The sequence below is a fragment of the Papio anubis genome, chromosome 17 (assembly GCF_008728515.1).
Source record: "Papio anubis isolate 15944 chromosome 17, Panubis1.0, whole genome shotgun sequence".
Taxonomy (NCBI): domain Eukaryota; kingdom Metazoa; phylum Chordata; class Mammalia; order Primates; family Cercopithecidae; genus Papio; species Papio anubis.
The window spans coordinates 18,767,613-18,791,685 of NC_044992.1; the positions used below are offsets into that span (position 1 = coordinate 18,767,613).

At 40.2% G+C, this 24,073-nt stretch overlaps 1 protein-coding gene across 4 annotated transcripts in view; it reads right to left on the reverse strand.

Moving 5' to 3' along the window:
- AKAP10 (A-kinase anchoring protein 10) overlaps positions 1–24,073 on the reverse strand; it is a 91,181-nt gene that overhangs the window by 23,004 nt on the left and 44,104 nt on the right. For 3 of the 4 annotated variants that reach the window (XM_031657417.1, XM_031657416.1, XM_031657418.1), the window contains exons 5-11: positions 22,599–22,697; positions 16,213–16,297; positions 15,277–15,400; positions 14,132–14,268; positions 10,315–10,459; positions 5,890–6,063; positions 300–409 (exon numbers count right to left, since the gene is read on the reverse strand). In XM_031657417.1, the coding sequence (XP_031513277.1) occupies positions 300–409; positions 5,890–6,063; positions 10,315–10,459; positions 14,132–14,268; positions 15,277–15,400; positions 16,213–16,297; positions 22,599–22,697 (874 nt within the window). The remainder of the gene's footprint in view (positions 1–299; positions 410–5,889; positions 6,064–10,314; positions 10,460–14,131; positions 14,269–15,276; positions 15,401–16,212; positions 16,298–22,598; positions 22,698–24,073) is intronic. The other variant, XM_003912461.3, reaches the window with a different exon arrangement.

A 24,073-nucleotide genomic window follows, 5' to 3' on the forward strand; every position in this document is an offset into this window, starting at 1 on the left:
TTTTTCCAAGTATGAGTTATGCAGCCCAGAGTAAATGATGTTGGCATCTTTTCACTTTATTATTCTTATTTTACAGATGAAAAAACCGAGATACCAAGAGGTTAGCAGCTTGCCAAGATTAAAACCCAGGAAGTCACTCCAGAGCCTTTACACTCAACCACCACATTATACTGCACACTCTAAGTGAAAGTTCTGGGCATATAATAATAGATTAGAAAAAAATGTAAAATTTAATTTAAAAATTTTAAAAGATGCAGTTATTTACACTTGTAAAAATTCTACACATGAGCTAAGCTTACCCGGCATATGTCCGTTGATACAAAGATTCCGGATCCAGACTTGCCGCATCCACAATTATCGCTTCATCAAAATTTTTCAGTATTTTAATACTGGCTTTTTTCACACTGGACTACAATAGAAATTGTAAAATTAGAAGTATATGAAACAATCAGTCCTGGGCTTGGAATGTGACAGATTTGTACAAAATTTTCTTCAGTGTTTGAAATAGAAGTAACTTTCACTCAACCTCATCACTATTAAGATGCTTAACAACAATGACTCTGAAATGTAACCTCATACTATAGCTAAAAGAGGAAAGCACAATATTAAAATGTACAGGTCAGGCACAGTGACTGAAGCCTGTAATCCCTAGGTTGAAGTGTGATGGCGCGATCACAACTCACTGCAGCCTCAATCTCCTGGGCTCCAGCACTCCTCCCGTCTGTCTCACAAAGTGCTGGGATTACAGGTATCAGCTACCATGCAGCCCTCAATATTCATCTTTTACCCAATACAAGGATCCCAGCACTTTTGGAGGCTAAGGTGGGCCAATCACTTCAGGCCAAGAGTTCGAGGCCAGCATGGTCAACATGGTGAAACCCTGTTTCTACTAAAAATACAAAAATTAGTCGGGCATGGTGGTGCATGCCTGTAATCCTAGCTACTCTGGAGGCTGAGACATGAGAATCACTTGAGCCCAGGAGGTGGAGGTCATAGTGAGCCCAGATTGCACCACTGCTCTCCGGCCTGGGCAACAGAGGAAGACTTTGTCTTAAAAACTAAAAAATAAAATAAAATAAAATGTGTAATATATGAATTTATAAAACATTCTTAATGACCTAAGTTCCAACAAATGTGCTGTACTCACAGCATTATTCCTCAGCGTGAAAAGCTCTCATCCATACAGAAATATGTATCCTGGGTAGTAAAACCCCATGTTTACAGGGTAAATAGGAATGTTTGATTCTTGGTGAGGCCATATGACAAAAAGAAGCTAAGGAAACCCTTTCTAAAATGACTAGCTAGCTGAGTACAGCATGTTACCCTCCAGCATTCTACCTCCTACTCCCCACCTCCACAAGAAAAGTCAGAATTGGTATTTTTGTGAAATACAGAGCCATAGGTTGACCTAGAAATTCCACTTCTAAAAATTCAGTTACAGACAGACTCATATTGATGGAAAATGACTTATATACAAGATTATTCACTGCAGCATTCTTTAAAATAAAAGACATAAACAAGCTTAATGTCCCTGACTAAGTAATAGGTTAAGTAAATAAAATAATTGAACAGACACTTATAGAACTCTCTATAGCGGGGGTGGGAGGGTAGGGAAAGGGGCTCTCATTATGTGTTGAGAAGGAACAATCTCCAAGATACACAGTTAAATAAAAAAGAAAGAGGGACCAGAATAAAGAAGAGGGAATACTTCCCAACTAATTCTATGACGACTGTTACTCAGATACCAAAATCTCACTCTTACTTTCTGATTTCAAAACTTATTACACAGCAATAGTAATCAAGAGAGTATGGTACTGGCATAAAGACAGACATACAGATGGATGGATGTCTTATCTTTGGAATGGAAGAGAATTAAGAACCCACAAATACACCCTCACATTTATGGTCAATTGATTTGTGATGGAGTATAAATGTTATCTTAAGCGTTCAGATACAAAATCTTCAACAAAATACCAGTAAATAGAATCCAGCAGCATATTGAAAAGATTACACACCATGACCAAGTGAGATTGATCTCAGGCATGCATGGTTGGTTTAACACTGAAAATCAATTAATATTTCACATCAATAGAATACAACCCAAAACCCATATGATCATTTGTACTGATACAGGAAGAACATGACAATATTCAACACCGTTTCATGATTTTAAAAAAAAAAAAAAAAAAGCATTAAAAAATTAGGAATGATAGGGAAATTCCTCAACCTGAAAAAAGGCATTTATTGAAAACCCAGACCTAATATCATATTAAATGATGAAACTGAAAGCATTCCCTGTCGGATAGGAAACAAGACAAAGATTTTTGCTTTTGCCACTTTTACTCATCATTGTTCTGTAAGTTCTAGCCAGAAATAAACTATCTGTATCCATAAATGACATGATCTTATATAATGAAAATCCTAAAGAATCCACAAGAAAACTATTAGAGCTAACAATCAGATTTAGCAAAGTTGAAGTTGCACTTGCATCAACATGTAAAAATCACTTGTATTTCTTTCTTTTTTTTGAGACGGAGTCTCGCTCTGTCACCAAGGCTGGAGTGCAGTGGCACGATCTTGACCCACTGCAAGCTCCACCTCCGGGATTCACACCATTCTCCTGCCTCAGCCTCCTGAGTAGCTGGGACTACAGGTGCCTGCCACCACGCCTGGCTAATTTTTTTTATTTTTAGTAGAGACGGGTTTCACTGTGTTAGCCAGGATGGTCTGGAACTCCTGACCTCGTGATCCACCCATCTCAGCCTCCCAAAGTGAGCCACCGTGCCCAGCCAAAATCACTTGTATTTCTATGCTCTCTCATCAAACAATCTGAAAATGAAATTAAGAAAACAATTCTATTTATAATGGAATCGAAAAGAATTTAAACATAGGAATAAATGACCCAAGGGGGTGAAAGGCTTCTACTCTGAAAACTACAAAATTCTGCTGAAATTAAAGAACACATAAATACATGAAGATACATCTATGTTCACAAATTAGAAGACAATATTGCTAAGATGGCAATATTTCGGCTGGGTGCAGTGGCTCACAACTGTAATCCCAGCACTTTGGGAGGCCATGGCAGGTGGATCACCTGAATTCAGGAGTTCAAGACCAGCTGGGTGAACATGGTGAAACGCTGTCTTTACCAAAAATACAAAAAAATTAGCCAGGCATGGTGGTGGGTGCCTGTAATCCCAGCTACTCGGGAGGCTGAGGCAGGAAGACACTTTTAATAGTGAAAAGACAGGTTGCATGTGGCTGACATCTGTAATCCCAGCACTCTGGGAGGCAGAGGTGGGAGAATCACTTTGAGCCTAGAGTTTGAGACCAGCCTGGGCAACCCAGTAAGATCTGTCTCTACAAACAGAAAAAAATAGCTGGCTGGGAGAGTGCGCATCTATGGCCTTAGCTATTCAGGAGGCTGAAGTGAGAGGATCACTTCGGCCCAGGAGGTCAAGGTGGCAGTGAGCTGTGATTGTGCCACTGTATTCCAGCCTGGGCAACAGAATGAGACCTTATCTCAAAAAACAAACAACAAAAACAAAACAAAACAAAAAAAAAACCCTTTTTTAAAAGGTAGAGGAAAGACAACTCACAGAATGAAGAAAATACCTGGAAATAATATAATTTGATAAGGAACATTTATCTGTAATATATAAAGGACTCCTAAAACTCAATATAAAAAGGCAATCTAATTTAAAAATGGGCAAAGGGCCTGAGCAAGGTGGCTCACGCCTGTAATCCCCACACTTTGGGAGGCCAAGGCAGGAGGATCACTTGAACCCAGGAGTTTGACACCAGCCTGAGCAATATAATGAGAAAATTGGCTGGGCATGGTAGCTCATGCCTGTAATCCCAGCACTTTGGGAAGCCAATGCAGCTGGATCACCTGAGGTCAGGAGTTCGAGACCAGCCTGGCCAACATGGTGAAACCCTGTCTCTAAAAAAAATACAAAAGTTAGCTGGGTGTGGTGGTGGGCGCCTATAATCCCAGCTACTGGGGAGGCTGAGGCAGGAGAATCGCTTGAACCCAGGAGGCAGAGATTGCAGTGGGCCGAGATTGAGCCATTGCACTCCAGCCTGGGCAACAAGAGCAAGACTCTGTCCCCCTCAAAAGAAAAAAGAAAAAAGAAAATTTAGGCCAGGCCCAATGGCTCACGCCTGTAATCCCAGCACTCTGGGAGGCCTAGGCAGGCAGATCACCTGAGGTCAGGAGTTCGTGACCAGCCTGGCTAACACATTGAAACCCCGTCTCTAGTAAAAATAGAAAAATCTGCCAGGCGTGCTGGCAAATGCCTGAAATGTTAGCGTAGATTAGCGTTACCTGTTCTTGTCATTTTATAAATAAAACCATACCGTGTATTCTTTTTTTGTACAGCTTTATTGTGCTAATTCACATTCACATCATACAATTCAGTGGTTTTTATATGGTCATGTATACATTTTTTTTTTTTTGAGATGGAGTCTCTTCTGTTGCCAGGCTGGAGTGCAGTGGCATGATCTCGGCTCACTGCAAACTCCGACCCCCTGGTTCAAGCCATTCTCCTGCCTCAGCCTCCCAAGTAGCTGAGATTACAGGAGTGCGACCACTATACCCAGCTAATTTTTGTATTTTTAGTAGAGACGGGGTTTCACCACGTTGGCCAGGATGGTCTTGATCTCCTGACCTCCTGATCTGCCCACCTCAGTCTCCCAAAGTGCTGGGATTACAGGTGTGAGCCACCGCACCTGGCCAAAAAAATTTGCAAATTAGCCAGGCGTGGTGGTGCATGCCTCTAGTCCCAGCTACTCAGGAGGTTGTGGTGGGTGGATTATTTGAGCCCAGAATTTCCAGGCTGCAGTGAGGAGACCCTGTCTCAAAAAAAAAAAAAAAAAAAGAAAAGAAAAAGAAAAAGAAGAAAAAGGAGACCTAAGAATTCACTCAATTATTTTATTAAAAGTATCCTAAAAAAATAAAAAATAAGGCCGGTGGCTCAAGCCATAATCCCAGCACTTTGGGAGGCCGAGGCCGAGGTGATCCTGAGGGATGGGAGGGTCGAGACCATCCTGGCTGACAGTTGACCCGTCCTCTACTAAAAATACAAAAACTAGCAGTGAGGTGGCTGGTAGCCTGTAGTCAGCTACTCGGGAGGCTGAGGCAGGAGAATGTGAACCGGAGGTGAGGAGCTGCAGTGAGCTGAGATCGGCCACTGCACCTCAACCTGGGCTGACAGGCGAGACTCCGTCAAAAAAATAAAAATAAAAAAAAAATAAAAAATAAAAAAAATAAAAAGTATCCTAAATACTTACATACAGAGCTCTTCAGAGGCTATGAATATATTCCATATTACTTGATTTATTAAGAGAAATAGCCACAGATTCAAACAGAATAATGGCCTAAATGAAACAGCATGATACTTTACAATACAGTATATTGTAAGTCACCACAAATGCTTTAATTAGAAGATAGTAAGTAAGCTAATTTTATTTCTCTCTCTCATTTTTTTTTTTTTGAGACAGTCTCACTCTCTCACCCAGACTGGAGTGCAGTGGCGCGATTTCGCCTAATTGCAACCTCTGACTCCTGGGTTCAAGGGATTCTCCTGCCTCAGCCTCCCAAGTAGCTGGGATTACAGGTGCCTGCCACCATGCCCGGCTAATTTTTGTATTTTTAGTAGAGATGGGTTTCACCATGTCGGCCAGGCTGGTCTTGAATTCCTGACCTCATGTGATCTGCCCACTGCAGCCTTCCATAGTGCTGGGATTACAGGCACAAACCACTGCACCCGGCTTTTATTTATCTTTTGTTTCTGCAACTTAAAATTTACAAACAGGATCTGTTACTGGGATGTGAAGGAAAGGATGTGTATGCTTTTCTCCCTAATGGCAGATGCAATCAGTCAATACCTGAGACGCAGAGCTGTCAGAACTCCCTGGGTGAGACTCATCAGGAGGGCCAACAGAGCCAGGAGCAGTCATCGAAACGTTCCCACCCAGAAATTCATCTCCTCGAACCGAATGGATGAGATCATTCAAATATTTATAATAAAGATTGCTGGACAAAAAGCCAGGCAAAAAGACCTGATAGAGAGGAAAAGCATTATTTCAAAGTTGAAATCAAATCCAACTAAAACTATTTTAAATAAATAAACTTTACGTATAATTTTACTGGTTATAAACGTTAACTATCTATAACAAATGTTTTTCCTTCTTGTTTTACTACAAGTATTATTCCTTTGTACAGTTTACAAATTAAAATTATAATGCATGAGGCTGGGTGCAGTGGCTCACACCTGTAATCTCAGCACTCTGGGAGGCCATGGCAGACAGATCACTTGAGGCCAGGAATTTAAGAACAGCCTGGCCAACATGATGAAACCCTATCTCTACTAAAAACTATAAAAATTAGCCAGGCATGGTGGTGAGCACCTATAATCACAGGTACTCGGGAGGCTGAGACAGGAGAATTGCTTAAACCCGGGTGGCAGAGGTTGCAGTGAGCCGAGATTGTGCCACTTGCACCCCAGCCTGGATGCCAGTGCGAGACTATGTCTCAAAAAAAAAAAAAAAAAAAAATTACAATGCATGTAATTTTGTTGGGTTTTCTCCCCCAAAACATTTGTCATGAAAGTATTACATAAACCTGATATTTACATAAACTCCAGTTTTCTGGTTTATGATAAATATTAAAGTCTTTGTGCATATATTGATTTTACTTTCAAACTGATTTCCTTAAGATAACTCACCAGGCGTGTGATTGCTGAGTTAAATTTTAACTTTGATATATATGGTCAGCTTACCCTTCAAAGGAACATTATCAATTTGAATCACTAGCAATATATCAAAATATCTGTTTCCACATAGGTTTTCTAACACTGGGTTGTATGTTTTTTTTTTTTCCAAATAATTATTAAATACCTAATTTTACATAGATGTTTTTCTTTACATTTAATAATTATTAATTATACTGAATGAGTTCTCATGTTTATTACTTGTATTTCTAATTCTATAAAGGAAAAGTTTGTAACTGGACATGCAAATAACAAACATGAGAACTTATTCAGTATAATTTGTAAATATTTATGTTCGTATTTAATATGCACCTTTTTTGTTTGTTTTTGGTTTTCTGAGATGGAGTTTCGCTCTTGTCGCCAAGGCTGGAATGCAGTGGTGTGATCTCGACTCACTGGAACCTCTGCCTCCCAGGATCAAGTGATTCTCCTGCCTCAGCCTCCCGAGTAGCTGGGATTACAGGTGCCCAAGACCACATCCAGTTAATTTTTGTATTTTTAGTAGAGATGGGGTTTCGCCATGTTGGCCAAGTTGCTCTTGAACTCCTGACCTCAGGTGATCCACCCATCTCAATCTCCCAAAGTGCTGGGATTAGAGGTGCGAGCCACCATGCCCAGCCAATATGTGCCTTTTTTGTAGACTAAGCTCCAGGATGGCAGAAACACATTTCTTTTGTTTACCACCATAACACTTTTTGGTGAATGAATCATTCATGTCTTTTTTCCTACTTAACTACCAGGGTCTTTATAGTGTTCTTAAAATTAGTCTAAGTTCCTTACATACACATATCTAGTAAGAACTACTTTTGCATTTTCTCTCTGCATTTTAATTTTATTACCCTGAAAACTTACATTCTTTATATCACACAGATCTGAACTTTTCCTTTAAAATCAGAAAAGGTTTAATTTTAATTGTGAAAATATTATTATCATTGGGTAACAGTTGACACTCTATTCTGTTTACTACTAGCTATTTAATGATTTGACTTCTATATGTAATTCTTCGGTATTCCTAAAATTCAGTTTTTGTGTATAGTATTATATAATAGCACTTAATTAAGTTTTTTCACCTGGATACACATGACACATATAAACAACATTAACCTCATGGGCTCCACAATTCCTGGAAAAATCTCCTCTAGTTCATTAGAAGAATAAACCATTCACAAACATCAAAACTTTACTTTTATTTATTTATTATCATTATTTTTTTGAGATGGAGTTTTGCTCTTGTTGCCCAGGCTGGAGTGCAATGTTGCAATCTCAGCTCACTGCAACCTCCGCCTCCTGGATTCAAGCGATTCTCCCACCTCAGCCTCCTAAGTAGCTGGGATTACAGGCATGCACCACCACGCCCAACTAATTTTGTGTTTTTAGTAGAAATGGGGTTTCTCCATGTTGGTCAGGCTGGTCTCAAACTCCTGACCTCAGGTGATCCACCCGCCTCAGCCTCCCAAAGTGCTGGGATTACAGGCATGAGTCACTGCGCCCGGTCAATACTTTATTATTAATAAGCTATTAGTAATACCTAGTGATCATAATACCGAAAACTAGTATTCCAATCCTGTGACAGATACTGGTGAAATATTTGGATCATTACTAAGCTAACTCTGCCCCATAATGCCTTCTTCAATTTTTGGAGACAGGGTCTTGCTCTGTCACCAAGGCTGGAGTGCAGGGGCATGAACACGGCTCACTGCAGCCTTGAACTCCCAGGCTCAAGCAATCCTTCAGCTTCAGCCTCCTGAGTAGCTGGAACTACAGGTGTGTGCTACTACGCCCAGCTAATTTTTGATAATGCTTTCTAATTATTTAAAAATATGTAATAATAATAGTAATAACAGTAGTTAACATTTTTTGATGCTTACCATGTTATCAGGTACTATGTTAATATGTATTTTTATATACATTACCTTATTTTAATCCTCAAAGTAACTTTGAGGTAAACATGCATATTATCGTCATTTTACAGATAAGGAAAATGGCATTAGAGAATTTCAGTTACTGCCCAGACATGGTGGCTCATGCCTGTAATCCCAGCACTTTCGGAGGCCAAAGCAGGCAGATCACTTAAGGTCAGGAGTTCGAGAACAGCCTGGCCAACATGGTGAAACCCCGTCTCTACTAAAATATGAAAATTAGCCAGGCGTGGTGGTGCCTGCCTGTAATCCCAGCTACGTGGGAGGATGAGACAGGAGAATTGCTCGAACCTGGGAGGCAGAAGTTGCAGTGTGCCAAGATTGTGCCACTGCACTCCAGCCTGGACAACAGAGTGAGATTCTGTCTCAATCAATCAATCAATCAATCAATCGAATTTCTATTTGCCATTGTGCTAACATCACAGAGTGTACTTATACAAACCTAGATGGTATGGCCTACTATACCCCTTGGCTATATGGTACAACCTATTGCTTTTGGGCTACAAACCTTTATCACATGTTACTATAACAAATACTGCAGGCTACTATTACAGTGGTAAGGATTTGTGTATTTAAACACAAACACAGAAAAGGCACAGTAAAAATACAGTTTAAAAGATAAAAAAAGGTACATCTGTATAAGGCACTTACCATGAATGGAGCTTGCAGGACTGGAAGTTGCTCTGGGGGAGTCAGTGAGTGAGTGGTGAGTGAATGTGAAGGCCTAGCACATTACTATACACTACTGTAGACTTACACTATACACTTAGGCTACACTAAATTTACTTAAAATTTTTTTCTTTAATAATAAATTAGCTTACTGTAACTTTTTAACTCTGTAAGTTTCACCTTTTTTTAACTTTTTGACTCTGTTGTCATAACAGCTTAAAACACAAACATATACAGCTGTACAAAAATATTTTCATTATATCCTTATTTTATAAGCTTTTTTCTATTTTTAATTTTTTTTTCTTTTTAAATTTGTTTGTTAAAAACTAAGACAAACACCCACATTAGCCTAAGCCTACACAGGGTCAGGATCATCATTATCACTTTCCTTCACCTCCACATCTTGTCCCACTGGAAGGTCTTCAGGGGCAGTAACACGCATGGGGCCATCATCTCCTTTGATAACAATGCCTCCTTTTGGAAACCTTGTGAAGGACCTGTCTGAAGCTGTTTTACAGTTAACTTTTTTTTTTTTAATAAGAAGGAGCACTCTAAAATAATGATTAAAATTATAGTACAGTAAATATGAGGCAACAGAGATTTTTCAGTTCCATTAATTTTTTTGGTTTTGTTCTTGTTTATTCTTTATCTTTTTAGTTTTTCTTTTTTATTCATTAAAATTTGTTTTTTCTAACCTTTGTTATTATTATACTGCCAGCTCTGATCCATTATAATCATACAGGACCATTGTACATGCAGCCCACTGTTGACTAAAATGTTATGTGGCATGTGACTGTACATACCAGGCCAGACTCAAGGCCTCTGCTCTTAATCACTGTGCTGGACTGCTTCAATTTCCACTGTGCTATTCTGCTTGGTTTTCCCACCTTATATTTTATGAGTTCTACCAATAAAACTTCTTGTAATTTAATACATTTGAAGTTCTTGGTTACCTTCTCCATGGTTGTCCAGGCCTGACGTAATGGAGTTGTGAAACAGTTGGGGAGTGGCCCACCTTCCCTGCAGATATTGGATTCAATTTCTAATCGTACGACATCATCAAATCCAAGAGGATGTGTGGCTTGGAGGGAGAAGTATCTATGGTAAAAAGATATCCAAAGTAAAATCAAATTCCATAGCAAGTATAAGCAACTTTTGGCGCCTCCTCCAGAGAATCTTCTACAAGGCTACTTGATTCAGTCTGCAGGCCTAGAACCATAGAGCTATGTGATGACGGTACTGATGCAACCTTTCTTTATTCCCACTTCCCCACAGATAGTTGGGTCAACTTGCTACCTTTCTATCTGTCTGCCAACCATCCTTAGTTCTTGACGGTGAACTATACTGTTGTTTAAAAGCTGTAAGGAGCAGACTACAACTGAGGCAAAGAAACTAACAGTCACATATTTATGGGTACCTATTCTCTGTTCAGGACTTGATAGACAGAAATGAATTTATAGGAAAGGAAGACATGGTCATTTCCCCTAAAAAGCAAGCTGAGAACTGGTATGCACAGAATAAAATAAGAACACATCATCATAACTATGAGGCATCAGCAGTAAACATGTACAAATTCAAAACAAAATGGCACTGAGGGTGAGCTGGATGGATATGATCTATTTGGATAGAACAGGACTTACTGATGACTCAGTGTGGAAAGGAAAGGGAGTAACTAATATTGGGAACACAAAGATTTCTACCTTGATAGGGTATAATGCAGCTAATGTTTTGGTAAGCTGATTATGAAATGAATACCAAAAAAAGCATTAAATGCGAGGGAAAAAAAAAAGTTCTCTTCCAAGCACTCTAATGGCTTCTATCTCCTATCTCCTGACAGAAATACAAAGGCTGATAAGGCATGACTATGATGATGCATATATATGATACAAAAACAAGTATGCCGGGCACAGTGGCTCACACCTGTAATCCCAGCACTTTGGGAGGCCAAGGTGGGTGGATCATTTGAGGTCAGGTGTTCAAGACCGGCCTGGCCAACATGGTGAAACCTGTCTCTACTAAAAATACAAAAATTAGCTGGGCATGGTGGCCCGCACCTGTAATCCCAGCACTTTGGGAGGCTGAGGCAGGAGAATCGCTTGAACCCAGGAGGCGGAGGTTGCAGTGAGTTGAGATCGTGTCACTGCACTCCAGCCTGGGTGACACAGCAAGACTCCATCTCAAAAAATAAAAAAGAAAAAAAAAGAAAACTCTCCTTTTAAATCAGCATTTTTGTAACAAAATGTGAATCTCCTATGTTGTATTGAATAAGTTGGTCAATACTCCTCCACGACTTGAATGTTCAGGCACTTTACACCAAATTTCTAAATGTAAACCCTTCTTATCTCAATATCTATATAGCAATGTTTCTTATCTAGTATCGTCTACAAACATATTGTATCAAAATAAACACTGGACAGAACATTAAGAACTGCATTCCAGTCCAAGTGCTGCCACTAACTTGTTCTGTGACTTTGAGAAAATCATTACCTCTCTGGGCCTTATTTTCCTTACTTGCAAAATAGGAAAATCAGACTACATCCCTAATCTGGCTATTTATCAGAATTATCTGGTATGTTTTCTTTTTTTTTTTTTCTTTTTTTTTTTTTTTTTGACGGAGTTTCCTTCTTTCGCCCAGGCTAGAGTGCAGTGGCCGGATCTCAGCTCACTGTAAGCTCCGCCTCCCGGGTTCACGCCATTCTCCGGCCTCAGCCTCCCGAGTAGCTGGGACTGCAGGCGCCCGCCACCTCGCCCAGCTAGTTTTTTGTATTTCTTAATAGAGACGGGGTTTCACCCTGTTAGCCAGGATGGTCTCGATCTCCTGACCTCGTGATCCGCCCGTCTCGGCCTCCCAAAGTGCTGGGATTACAGGCTTGAGCCACCGCGCCCGGCCTATCTGGTATGTTTTCTAAAAATAAAGATTCCTGGTCACACCTCAAACCTGTGGAATCAGAATTTCTGAGACTGGGTGGGTGGGGGACTGGAAACTTTTTTTTTGAGATGGAGTCTCCCTCTGTTACCCAGGCTCCAGTGCAGTGGCACGATGTCAGCTCATTGCAACCTCTCTGCCTCCTGGATTCAAGCAATTCTCCTGCCTCAGCCTCCCTAGTAGCTGGGATTACAGGCACCCGTCAAAATGCCCAGCTAATTTTGGTAGTTTTTAGTAGAGACAGGTTTCACTATGTTGGCCAGGTGGGTCTTGAACTCCTGACCTCAAGTGATCTGCCTGCCTTGGCCTTCCAAAATGCTGCGATTACAGGTGTGAGCCACCATGCCCAGACTGAAAACTTAAATTTTTTTTTTTTTTTTTTTCTGAGACAGAGTCTCGCTCTGTCGGCTAGGCTGGAGTGCAGTGGCATGATCTCGGCTCACTGCAACCTCCGCCTCCCGGGCTCAAGCAATTCTCCTGCCTCAGCCTCCCGAGTACCTGGGATTACAGGTGTGTGCCACCATGCCTGGCTAATTCTTGTGTTTTTAGTAGAGATGGGCTTTTACCATGTTGGCCAGGCTGGTCTTGAATGCCTGTCCTCAGGTAATCTGCCCGCCTCGGCCTCCCAAAGTGCTGGTATTACAGGCAGGAGTCACCACACCCGGCCTGAAAACCTATTTTTAACGAGCTCTCAGGTGATTCCCATGCAGACAGCCCAGCAAGAGCCTGCAGACCAGTGTTCAAGAACCACTGACCTAGATGCTATTGGCTGTCTTCAAACCCTAACATTTATGGACTTTTCTCTATCCCCAAGTTACCCCTTTACCATTTGCTTAAGGATACAAATAACAAATTACTTTTTTTTTTTTTTTGAGAAAGGATCTCACTCTGCTGCCCTGCACAGGGTGGAGTACAGTGGATCACAGCTCACTGCAGCGTTGACCTCCCAAGCGTCAGGTGATGCTCCTGCCTCAGGCCCCTAAGTAGCTAGGACAAAAGGCGCACGCCACCACGCTCAGCTAATTTTTGTATTTTTAGTAAAGGCGGGGTTTTGCCATGTTGCCCAGGCTGGTCTCAAATTCCTGGGCTCAAGCAATTCACCCGCTTCTGCCTCTCAAAGTGTTGGGATTACAGGTGTGAGCCACCGTGCCCAACCACAAATTATTTTTTTTACAGAGTAAGAAAAGTTAAATGAAAAGAATACCATACGTTACAGAGCTGGCCAGAAGCTCATCACTTGCCTGATCAGATATTTTCAATTTTGTTCACTGTATGATTTTTCTATCCTCTCATTTTCAGTGAAAACTAATAAAAAAACTAATTCATTTAATAACGTGGCAAGGCAGATTTATACAGAAAGTATACTATACCCATAAAGAGGCATTCAAGGTCCCTTACAATCTATTCCAATTAGTACCAGCATCCTCACATGTATTCCCCAACCCTTTGATTATCTCAACTCAAGTTTCTTGAAAGTGCCACCTTCCGCCAAGTCTCCATGGCTTCTGTGCCAATGCCTTTGCCTAGAATGTTGTTTCCTGCCTTCTCTGGGTAGCAAAATTCAATTCATTCTTTAGGATCCAAACAAAATCTCTCTTCTGGGAAACACTGCTTGAACACTACCACTGCCATCCTGTTTGCCCCCCACACACCTCCCCTTTCCCAGCAGAAACTTTTGTTCTAAGAACCCCCAAAGCTTTACAAACACCATATAAAAAGTAGCTTTTATGCTGCCTCATGTGAACTCCTTGACAACAGAGACTGAGTTTTTGCATCTTTATTTCCACAAAACATATCACATGCTCAATAAGTATCTGCTGAATGCATCTATCAATATAACTCACTTGTCATATAAAATCATGGCATCATTCTGTGCCTCCTGTCCATCGTATTGGCCCTTTTTGGCAGCAAGCTGAGACTGGAAGTTATCTGCTGCCAACCAGAATTGTAAGATATTCACTGCATCCTCTTTTTCCATGTACTAGGAAGAAATAATACACAAGGGAAAATAAGACTATAAACAGATTTCTCTCACCATCTCTAATCTATAAGCTCAAATATTAAAATACAGGTCATAAGCAAAAAACAAAAAGATCTACTTCTTCAGTTAACACCTGTCAGCAAGTTACAGTCATTTGAGATTAAAAAGTTTTAAAGTATTTAGAGGAAAAAAAAATTAACAAGAAACAAACACTACACAACTGGATGCAAACTTTTAGTGAACTAGAGTAAAAATTATACTAAATTGGATTTGTGGTTCCTTACCAGCAAACATATAAAGAGTAAACTAACCAAATATTTTATATCTGATCATTTCCACCATTCCATGAGGACATATTAACCTAAACAAATTGTTGATTTAAACTTATAGCAAAGAAAGGCAGTGAAAAAACAGATCAACTGAGTACCTGTATTCTTGCAAAGAGGCGGAATCAAGTGTCTTAATTACTGCTTTGTGAGACCAGGAATCCTCTTTCTGCTTTCTGACAAAATAATTTCACTTGTTGAAGCCTAACAAAGAGCATTATACTAAACTGTATGCCTCAAAAAGATTAATATACTCATTGTCTGTTGCAAATGCTTCTTCACTGGGCAATCCTATCAACTGGCTAAAGTAAACATGATGAGCATAAGAAAAAATTTACTACTTTTCCTTTTCTCTTCTGAAGTCTGGTCTGCAATTTATGCCCTGGAAGTTTCAAATTCTGTGGTTTTAAAATAGCTCCAAACAATTAAAAACATGCACTCTCTGGCATGCAGTAGCTTAATCAGGTTTTTCAAAATTAGAGTTATTTAACACATTGAGTTTTCATGTTCTCTCTAATATGTTATTAAATTACTCTTGCTATCAGAAACAACTTGAAACAACGATAAATCTTTTTGGAAATGACTTGGCTTTTCTGCGTTATTTCCTATAGACAGGGCCCCAGCATTGATAGTTAGAGGCTGGAATGCTCGAACAGAGTGTGAAAGGAAATGCAGACTTTACCTCAGAGAAATAAAAGAGGGCTGACTCACAGAAGAGAATGTCAGCCAGGTAAACAGTTCCACTGGTCAGCACTTCAATCTGGTATTTACAGAAATGGTGACTTCGCAGAAACTCACTAAAGTGCCTGCACATGGACAAAAGGGAAAATTTGAGGGAACGACCAAGGAAAGAGTTTAAGTGGGAAAAATATACTCTTTCCATACTGTCCCTATTGTATCTTAAAGGCCTAGGTCAACACTATCTCACTCCCCACGGTGTCATTACTGATTCCTTTACCTGTATGTAATCTCTCCCACCTTTTTATGACTTTGTAGTTCTCCCCTGACATTTAACACATGCCACTTCATATTACAGTAACCAAAGAACATGCCCTATGTCTTTTATTAGGTTGTAACTTCCTTCAAGACTGGTACTATGCCTAACCATGTCTTACACAGAGCACTCTTCTGATAAATGTTAAGTGAAAGAATGAACAGATTTTTTTTTAAGGGCACACAGCAGTAATAAATCTAAAAAACCTCTGGAGCCATTTCAACAAATCTATGTGGATTTAGTTACATAGCATCGATTTAGCTTAAAGCCTAACAAATTAGGAGAGCCATCTGAAGACATGCACTATTTCAATAAATAAACCAATTCTAATAGTCACAATCACTACAGCCTCAATCACTCCCCAAATGATTTCAGAACTAAAAACAAATGATTTTAACTTAGGAAATGCTAACATTGAAAACGAAAATTAAAATTTTAAGAGTTCACATAATTTATATTTAAAAGAAACTATTAATCAAGATAGAGTATGCCTTATATGTTCCTGTAAATATCCAAAATATTTAAATCCTCAAAAATACTTCGTTTTTAGCTAAGTGAAGCCCATTCCTAACAATGAACCCAAATTCCCTAGGATGCACAATGTGAAAATATGAACTAACTTACTCTTGCTCCATTGCACTAAAGACTATGGACTGTGCCAAAACGAAACAGTTGGGATCCACCTGTCCATCTTCTCCACAAATCTTTGCTGTAAAAGAAGTCGTAAATAATTAAATTGCCACTAAATTCAAACTATACATACTTGTGAATGAACTTGGGAGTTAACAGCATAGGTACGTAAATTAAGAGGTTTTAAATAGAACTAAAAGAAAATACAGGTAACACTTGACCTTGAAGGAGAAAGTCTTTTGAAGTACATACGCAAAAGCAGAAATCAAAAGATTTAACAACATAAAATTATTTCCTAGACATTGAAACACTCCAAAAACAAAATACAAAGGCAAACAAACAGAAAAAAGATTTGCAGCATGCATGACAGTTAAAAGATTACTATCATTAAAATACCAAGAGCTCTTATAAACTACTAAGAAATGTCCCAAAAGAAAAATGAGCAAAGGACATGACAACCCACAAAGGAACAAACATAAAATGACCAACGTGAAAAGATACACATACTCACTAGTAATCAGATCAGAATAAGGAGGCACTGCACCTTTTGTCTAGTAAACTGGTACAACATTGTTTTTAATAATATGCATACTTGAGCAAGGGCACAGGAAAACTGACACTAGTGTTAGTGGGGATATAAACACCTTTTTCTGAAGGCAATTTGGCAGTTTCTAGCATAGCTTTAAAAACGAACATACCCTTTCAATGAGCAATTCTATTTCTAGGATTGTAGCTTAAAAAATTATGTATTTGTGAAGTCATCTGTAAAAAAGTTTATCAAAATGTTATTGGTAGAAATTTTAAAACATGAAATGTGCTAAAATAAGGAACTGCCTAAATAAACTGCAGCAAAACAATAAGCTCTTTGGCTAACTGTTAAACATGGCTGGAAAAACCATATAACACGATGCCTAGTCTCACTTTGTGTTCATGACTTTAGTGGGGCCTTCATGAAAACCAGGGATCATACTAGTGTCGTGGTTTGTTCACATTCACTTTCCTAGACAATACAAATCTGTGATATTGTGAAATATGTTATTTATTCTTTGCCCAGTTTTTTTTTCCCCCCTTTTCTTCTGAGACAAGCTGGAGTCAGTGGCACGATCATGGCTCACTGCTGCCTTGAACTCCCAGGCTCAGTGATCCTCAGCCTTCTGAGTAGCTGGGACTACAGACAAGCGCTACCACGCCTGGCCAATTTTTAAGTATTTTGTAAGGGGGGTCTCACTATGTTGACTAGGCTGGTTTTGATCTCATGGCCTCAAACGATCCCCCTGCCTCAGCCTCCCAAAGTGCTGGGATTACAGGCCTGAGCCATTGCAACTGGCCTTTTTAGCCAGTTTCTTAGCATACAGCTCCTAAAATTCATGAAATCACTGGATTCTTTTGAGTGCTAATGAGATGACTAATGGCAGGTGGCCTTTAAAGAGCTTTAGGATGAGGGCTAATCACCAGAAAGACCAAGGCAGAATTACAGGGTTGGGACTTTCAGCCCTACCCACCAACCTCCCAGAAGGAGGGGACTAAAGGTTGAGCTGATCACCAATAGCCAACGATCAATTATGCCTATATAATGAAGTCTCCACAAAAAAACCAAAAGGACAGAATGGGGAGGGGGGCTTCTGAATAGCTAAATCTGTAGAGGTTCTTGGAGGGTGGTATGACCTGGAGAGGGCATGGAAGCTGTGCCCCCTCTCCCATACCTTGCCCATGCATCTCTTCCATCTGCCTGTTCAATCTGTATCCTTTGTAATATCCTTTATAATAAATGGGTAAATATAAGTAAAGCATTTCCCTGAGTTCTGACAGCTGCTCTAGCAAATTTATTGAACCCAAGGAGGGGACTGTGGGAACTCCAATTTATAGAAGGCCGGTCAGAAGCACAGGCCACAACTTGGGCTTCAGACTGGCATCTGAAGTGGGGGCAGTCTTGTGGGACAGAGTCCTCAATCTGTGGGATCTGATGCTATCTCCAGGTAGATCGTGTGAGAACTGAACTGACTTAGAGGACACCCAGTTGGAGGGGTCACTGGAGAATCATCTGCAGAATTGATAGTTGACAGGGAAAACCCCCACACAACTAGGGTCATGGAAAGGTTCTGTTTTGTGAGAGTTCAGGAGAAACTGAGTTTTGTTTTGTTTTGTTTTTCTACAGTACATCTCCTTTCTCAAATATTCAACACCTCTTTCTCCTGTTCTCTTTGCTGAGAACTTTGCTTCCTGCTTCAGTGAGAATATAGAAGCAATCAGAAAATTATTTCCATCGTCTCTCACATCTTTCAACTCACCTGCATCTCCACCCATGTACTGCATTCTTTCCTGTGACTCCAGATAAACTGTCCTTGCTCCCATCTAAGCAATATTTTATGTGAGCACTAGAAGTCATCCCTTTTGCCTCCAGACTTCTTTCCTGTAACAACTGTCCCCTCTCCTACATCAACTTCTCCTTCACTACTGCCTCATTCCTATCAGCTGTGTGGACTGCATGTTATACATGTATACCTGTTCGTATGCTGTAACACACCTTATATGCTTATAATACATCTTACCTTAAAAACAAAATTAAAAACCATTGCCCCCCTCCCCCCCGCCTTTTTTTTTGAGACAGGGTCTGCCTCTGTCACCCAGGCTGAAGTGCAGTGGCATGATCTTGGCTCACTGCAGCCACGACCTCCTGGGGCTCAAGTGATCCTGCCACCTCAGCCTTCCTAATAGCTGAGACTACAGGTATGCACCACCATGCCTGAAAAATTTTTGTAGTATTATTTTTTTTTGGTAGAGATGGGGTTTCACTATGTTGCCCAGGCTAGTCTCAAACTCCTGGGCTCAAGTGATCCAACCTCCCTGGCCTGCCAAAGTGCTGAAATTACAGGTGTGCACCACTGCCCCCAGTGCACACTTGATTAACATCACCTTCCAGCTCAACTTTAGAGGAACATGCCACATAAGAGTTGTCAATACTCGCTGGTTCCACTCCTCCTATTCTCTCTTAAGACTCCTCCAATTAAGTTTCGTCTAAAATGGCCCACTGTAATTAAGATAACTAGTGTACGATGGGTTGTCAAATCCATTCAATTCCAGTATTCGTCTTACTTATCTCAGCTTCATTTCCTCCCAGAAACATTTTTCTTACTTGGCTTCCTGAAGAAAACTACTTCTTGATATACCATTGTCATAAGAGGGCCTAAGTGTCCTTTGCTAGTTCTTCCCCATCTGACAGAATGTCAGGGCTCAGTCCTTAGACCTCATCTTCCCTCATTACACTTACTCCTATGGTAATGTTATCTAGTCTTGCAGCTCTAAATCCATCTATATGCTAATGACTTCCAAACACGTGTCTCCAACCCGGGCCACTGCCATAAAATCCTAATGTAGGTGTGCAATTACCTACTTGACATTCACCATTTGGATGTCTAAAACCAAACTCCTGATTTTCCTCATAAGCCATTACTCCTACAGTCTTTTCATCTTATAAATGACAACCCTACAATTCCAGGTATTCAGTTTTTTAAAAAATGGAGTCATGCAGTCGGGTGGGGTGGCTCATGCCTGTAACCTCAGCACTTTGGGAGGCCAAGGTAGGTGGATTACGAGGTCAGGAGATGGAGACCATCCTGGCCAACACGGTGAAACTCCGTTTCTACTAAAATACAAAAAAAAAAAAAAAAATTAGCTGGGGGTGGTGGCAAGAGCCTGTAGTCCCAGCTACTTGGGAGGCTGAGGCAGGGGAATCGCTTAAACAAACAAAAAAAATGCAGTCATGCTTTATTCCTTTTTTTCCCTCTCATACTACTCACTTCCAAACCATTAGCAAATTCTGTCAGCTGTACCTTCAAAGTTTTTTAAAATTCTACCACTTTAAAGATTTGTGGAAGATGAAGGAGGTAGTGGAAGTATAGCTTCTGGATCACTCTAAATCCTCACATAAAAACAGTAATTAGAGAGCAAAGCCAAAAACCCAAGGATAACATTTAAAACAAGACTATGCAAGTTGGATACACAGTAAGTGCTGAAGTGAAGGCTCCTTTGAATAAAACTCACTTGAAGGACGGCTATATTCAAATAGTACAACTGCAGCAAGAGGAGACAAATAATTTGGCCAGGATTAAGAATGAGGCTCAAGGAGGAAAAATGACTTGCCTAAAGCCATACAGGTAATTAACATCCTAAAATATATAATGATAGACACTGGGATAGAGGTTTTCTCAAATCCCTTGATCACAAAACGTTATCAACTTGATCCTTAAGCAGACTTCTCCTTCATGGGATTACATCATCATTAATTTGATTAAGCTTAAGTAAAAGAAAGAGAGTTGCAGTGTGGTTTCATTTTTAAGTGTTTTATTTGACTTGAAACTCTTTCCTTTTCATCCTCACACCAGTGAGGCTATTAACTGGTACAGACTCCCCTCAAAAAAGTCACTAGCCAACCAATTCTTCAAACAGGCAAACTCTAATCAGTCAGAACATCCCTGTTGTATTACTAGGAAAAGCTGGTCTAGCGACAATGGTAGCAGCAAATTCTCACATAAAAACAGAGCAACAACACAGAAAAACTCAAATCTCATGACAACATCTGTCAGCAAAACTCAGTGAAACACCACCCCTTAAATACAAGCAGATAGGGATAAGCCACCAACAGCCACCAGGCCTATGTTATAGCTGTTATAGGTATCTGTCTGGGAGAAAGAAAAGGAAAATGGAGGGAACATGAGATGGACCCCACAATAGCTAACTGGAAGGTACAGTGGGCCAATTTAAGAAACACAGCTGAGACTAACAGGGGTCTTGCTGTCTCCAGTAGTGAGTGAGTGCAAAGTACCCACAGTAAGATTAAAGAAGCCCCACATAGGGACAGACCTGCTAGAAGTGCAAGAACAAGTTTTATTACATAAATCACAAATACTAACTTTTTTGAAAAATAAAAATACATAATATTAGGACTTATGAGAATGTAATATTTATTGAACGAATAAATAAACCTCTTTTATCTGTGAATATATGTTCACCTAAGGTCTTCCTGATAAAATACAGTAAAAGCTTTCAAACTATTTTGCTATAACTTATACAGAAATATATTTGTTGAATCAGCATACACATACATACATGTATATATAATGAAAACATTTTTCTGAAATGATGTTTGTCCTTACTACTCTGAGACACTTTAATTTTTTTATTCTAGTGTGTATATACATATATATACACACTAACATATATATATACTAACATATATATACACACTAACATATCTATATACACTAACATATATATATATGTTTATTTTGGTAGGGGATGAGGGCATAGGAGAAGGTCGGTCCCAACCTACAGTATGAAAAACACTGCCACAGCACAGCAGTTAAGGTATGTGAGGGTCTAGTTTCAAACCCTGACTCCGCCATGTCTGAGCTGTTACCTTGGACAAAGTACTTAACTTCTCTGTGCTTCAGTTTCTTCATCTATAAAATAACTGTATTTATCCCACAAAGTTCTTTAGAAGTTAAAGAGTTTATCCACAGAAAGTGCTTGGAATATTGTCTGGGACACAGTGAGTGTTCAATAAATGTGTACTATTTACTGTTCTTGCTGTCATTGTTATTTAGGTCGAAGTCTAAGAATTTGGGTCCAACATATAAGAAAAACTTTTTTTTTTTTTTTGGTAAAGTTAGCAAATTGTCTTTATTCAGAAGAATAAAGTTACTTGAAACTGGGACTGGACATGAGGCTGCCCTCCTCCTTGCACCTCCAGCTGTGCCAAATGACACAGAAATGACATTGTGTGTGGCACAATCAACTGGCAAAAAATGGCAAGTCACGGGCCATGTGATGGCTCTGGCTAACGCAGGTAGACGGGAGGTCAGGCCCACTGAGGAGTGGGATGAAGCCCTGAGACAGAGAGGCCACCACTGAGACAACTGTCTGGCCATCCAGTTGTCCGCTGGTCTTGAGACTCCTGGGCTGCAGCCCTGATGCCTGGAGACTTTGGCACTGGCCTTTAGCCTCACTGGACTTCCAACCCCAGAAGTTTCTGTCCCGCCCACTTTGTGCACCGGTGCGGGGCTGCCAGCCAGTCCGTCTGGTGGTCTGTGCCAGTGTGCGTAGCCGCCCGCCAGCCCGGCTGCTCAGCAGTGGCCAGGCCAGAGCACCCACTACACCGCAGCCCTCCCGGCCCAGGCAAAAACCCTGGCGCCAACTGCAGCCGAGAAACTTTTAAAGTGAGCTATAATCTGACATAAAAAATACTCAGAAAACAAATTAGGAAGGGAACTGTTAAATTCCATGTTAAGAAAAAATTAGTCAGTAACCAAAATTGTCAGTTCTGTGCATTTTTTGTTTTTTTGTTGTTTTTTTTTCTTGCCACAGTTTCAAGCATTGCTTACCTATGATGTCATTTCTCATTGCTTCTGTAATTGGTATTGGTTTAGCAGCATCTGGAGATATATATTTGGTAAAAGTATTCACTGCATCTTGTTCTATACCTGCAAGGGGAGAAGAGAACTTCAAAAATCAAAAAGCCACTTAGACTCCAGTAATGAATTTTTTTTTTTTTTTTTTTTTTTGAGACAGAGTCTCGCTCTGTCACCCAGGCTGGAGTGCAGTGGCGCGATCTGGACTCACTGTAAGCGCCGCCTCCCGGGTTCACGCCATTCTCCTGCCTCAGCCTCCTGAGTAGCTGGGACTACAGGCGCCCGCCACCAGGCCCAGCTAATTTTTTGTATCTTTTAGTAGAGATGGGGTTTCACCATATTGGCCAGGATGGTCTTGATCTCCTGACCTCGTGATTCACCCGCCTCAGTCTCCCAAAGTGCTGGGATTACAGGCATGAGCCACTGCGCCCGGCCTCCAGTAACGAATTATATTCATGAATAGCAGGGCTTAGATCACTGTGAGTTCCTATTGCAAAATGAACTTCCATCACGGAGGTGCTTTTTCATTGTTTGGTTTGTGGAAGAGGAGAGTTACATGGGGATGTTCAAAGCTATGGAAAATGCATATGATGAAAAAACTATGCATGAATTTCAAAGTACTTTTACACCAAAATAAACTCATATTAACCTGTTATATCTGAACAGGATCTACTTTGAGGCACTAAGAAGGAGAAAACACCAGTTTGAAGACAGCCCCTATTGGAGCAACATGAATTCTGCTAAAATAGAAGAATAAACATCAAATTTACAGTGAAGCTTGGGTGGATGAATGATAAAATTATTGATGCTTTACCAAAAGTTTATGGGGACAATGCCTCAAAGGAATCAGCGGTTTAAGAGGGATAAGGTACATGAAGTCGGCAGCAGCAGACTATCCACATCAATTTACGAGTAAAAAAAAATTGATCTTGTTTGTGTCCTATTTGAAGAGGATCAACAATTATCAGCAGAAATAGATAACACCACAGATATCTCAATATTCCTGCCTCTGTCTCCCGAGTAGCTGAGACGACACACACTTGCTAATTTTCATATTTTTAGTAGAGACGGGGTTTCATCACGTTGGCCAGGCTGGCCTCAAACTCCTAGCCACAAGTGATCTGCCCACCTTGGCCTCCCAAAGGGAAGGGATTTCAGGAGTGAGCCCCCACGCCCGGCCACAAATATTTATTGTATGGCTATTATGAGCAAATTACTAAGCAAAAAATGTCTGCCCAAAAGCTTTAAAATCAGAACCTGGTTGTTTGTAAATGCTTGCTTTCCCATTTAGTCAAAAACACCTGCCAATCCCAGATAAATGCAGTAAGAATTTATCTAGATATTAATGCATATTTATTTTCTGGGGATTAAAACCATTGGAAGAAGTATTAATACTCTTAAATAACACATTAACTATATTTCAGAAACAGAACTAGGTCACATCCTTC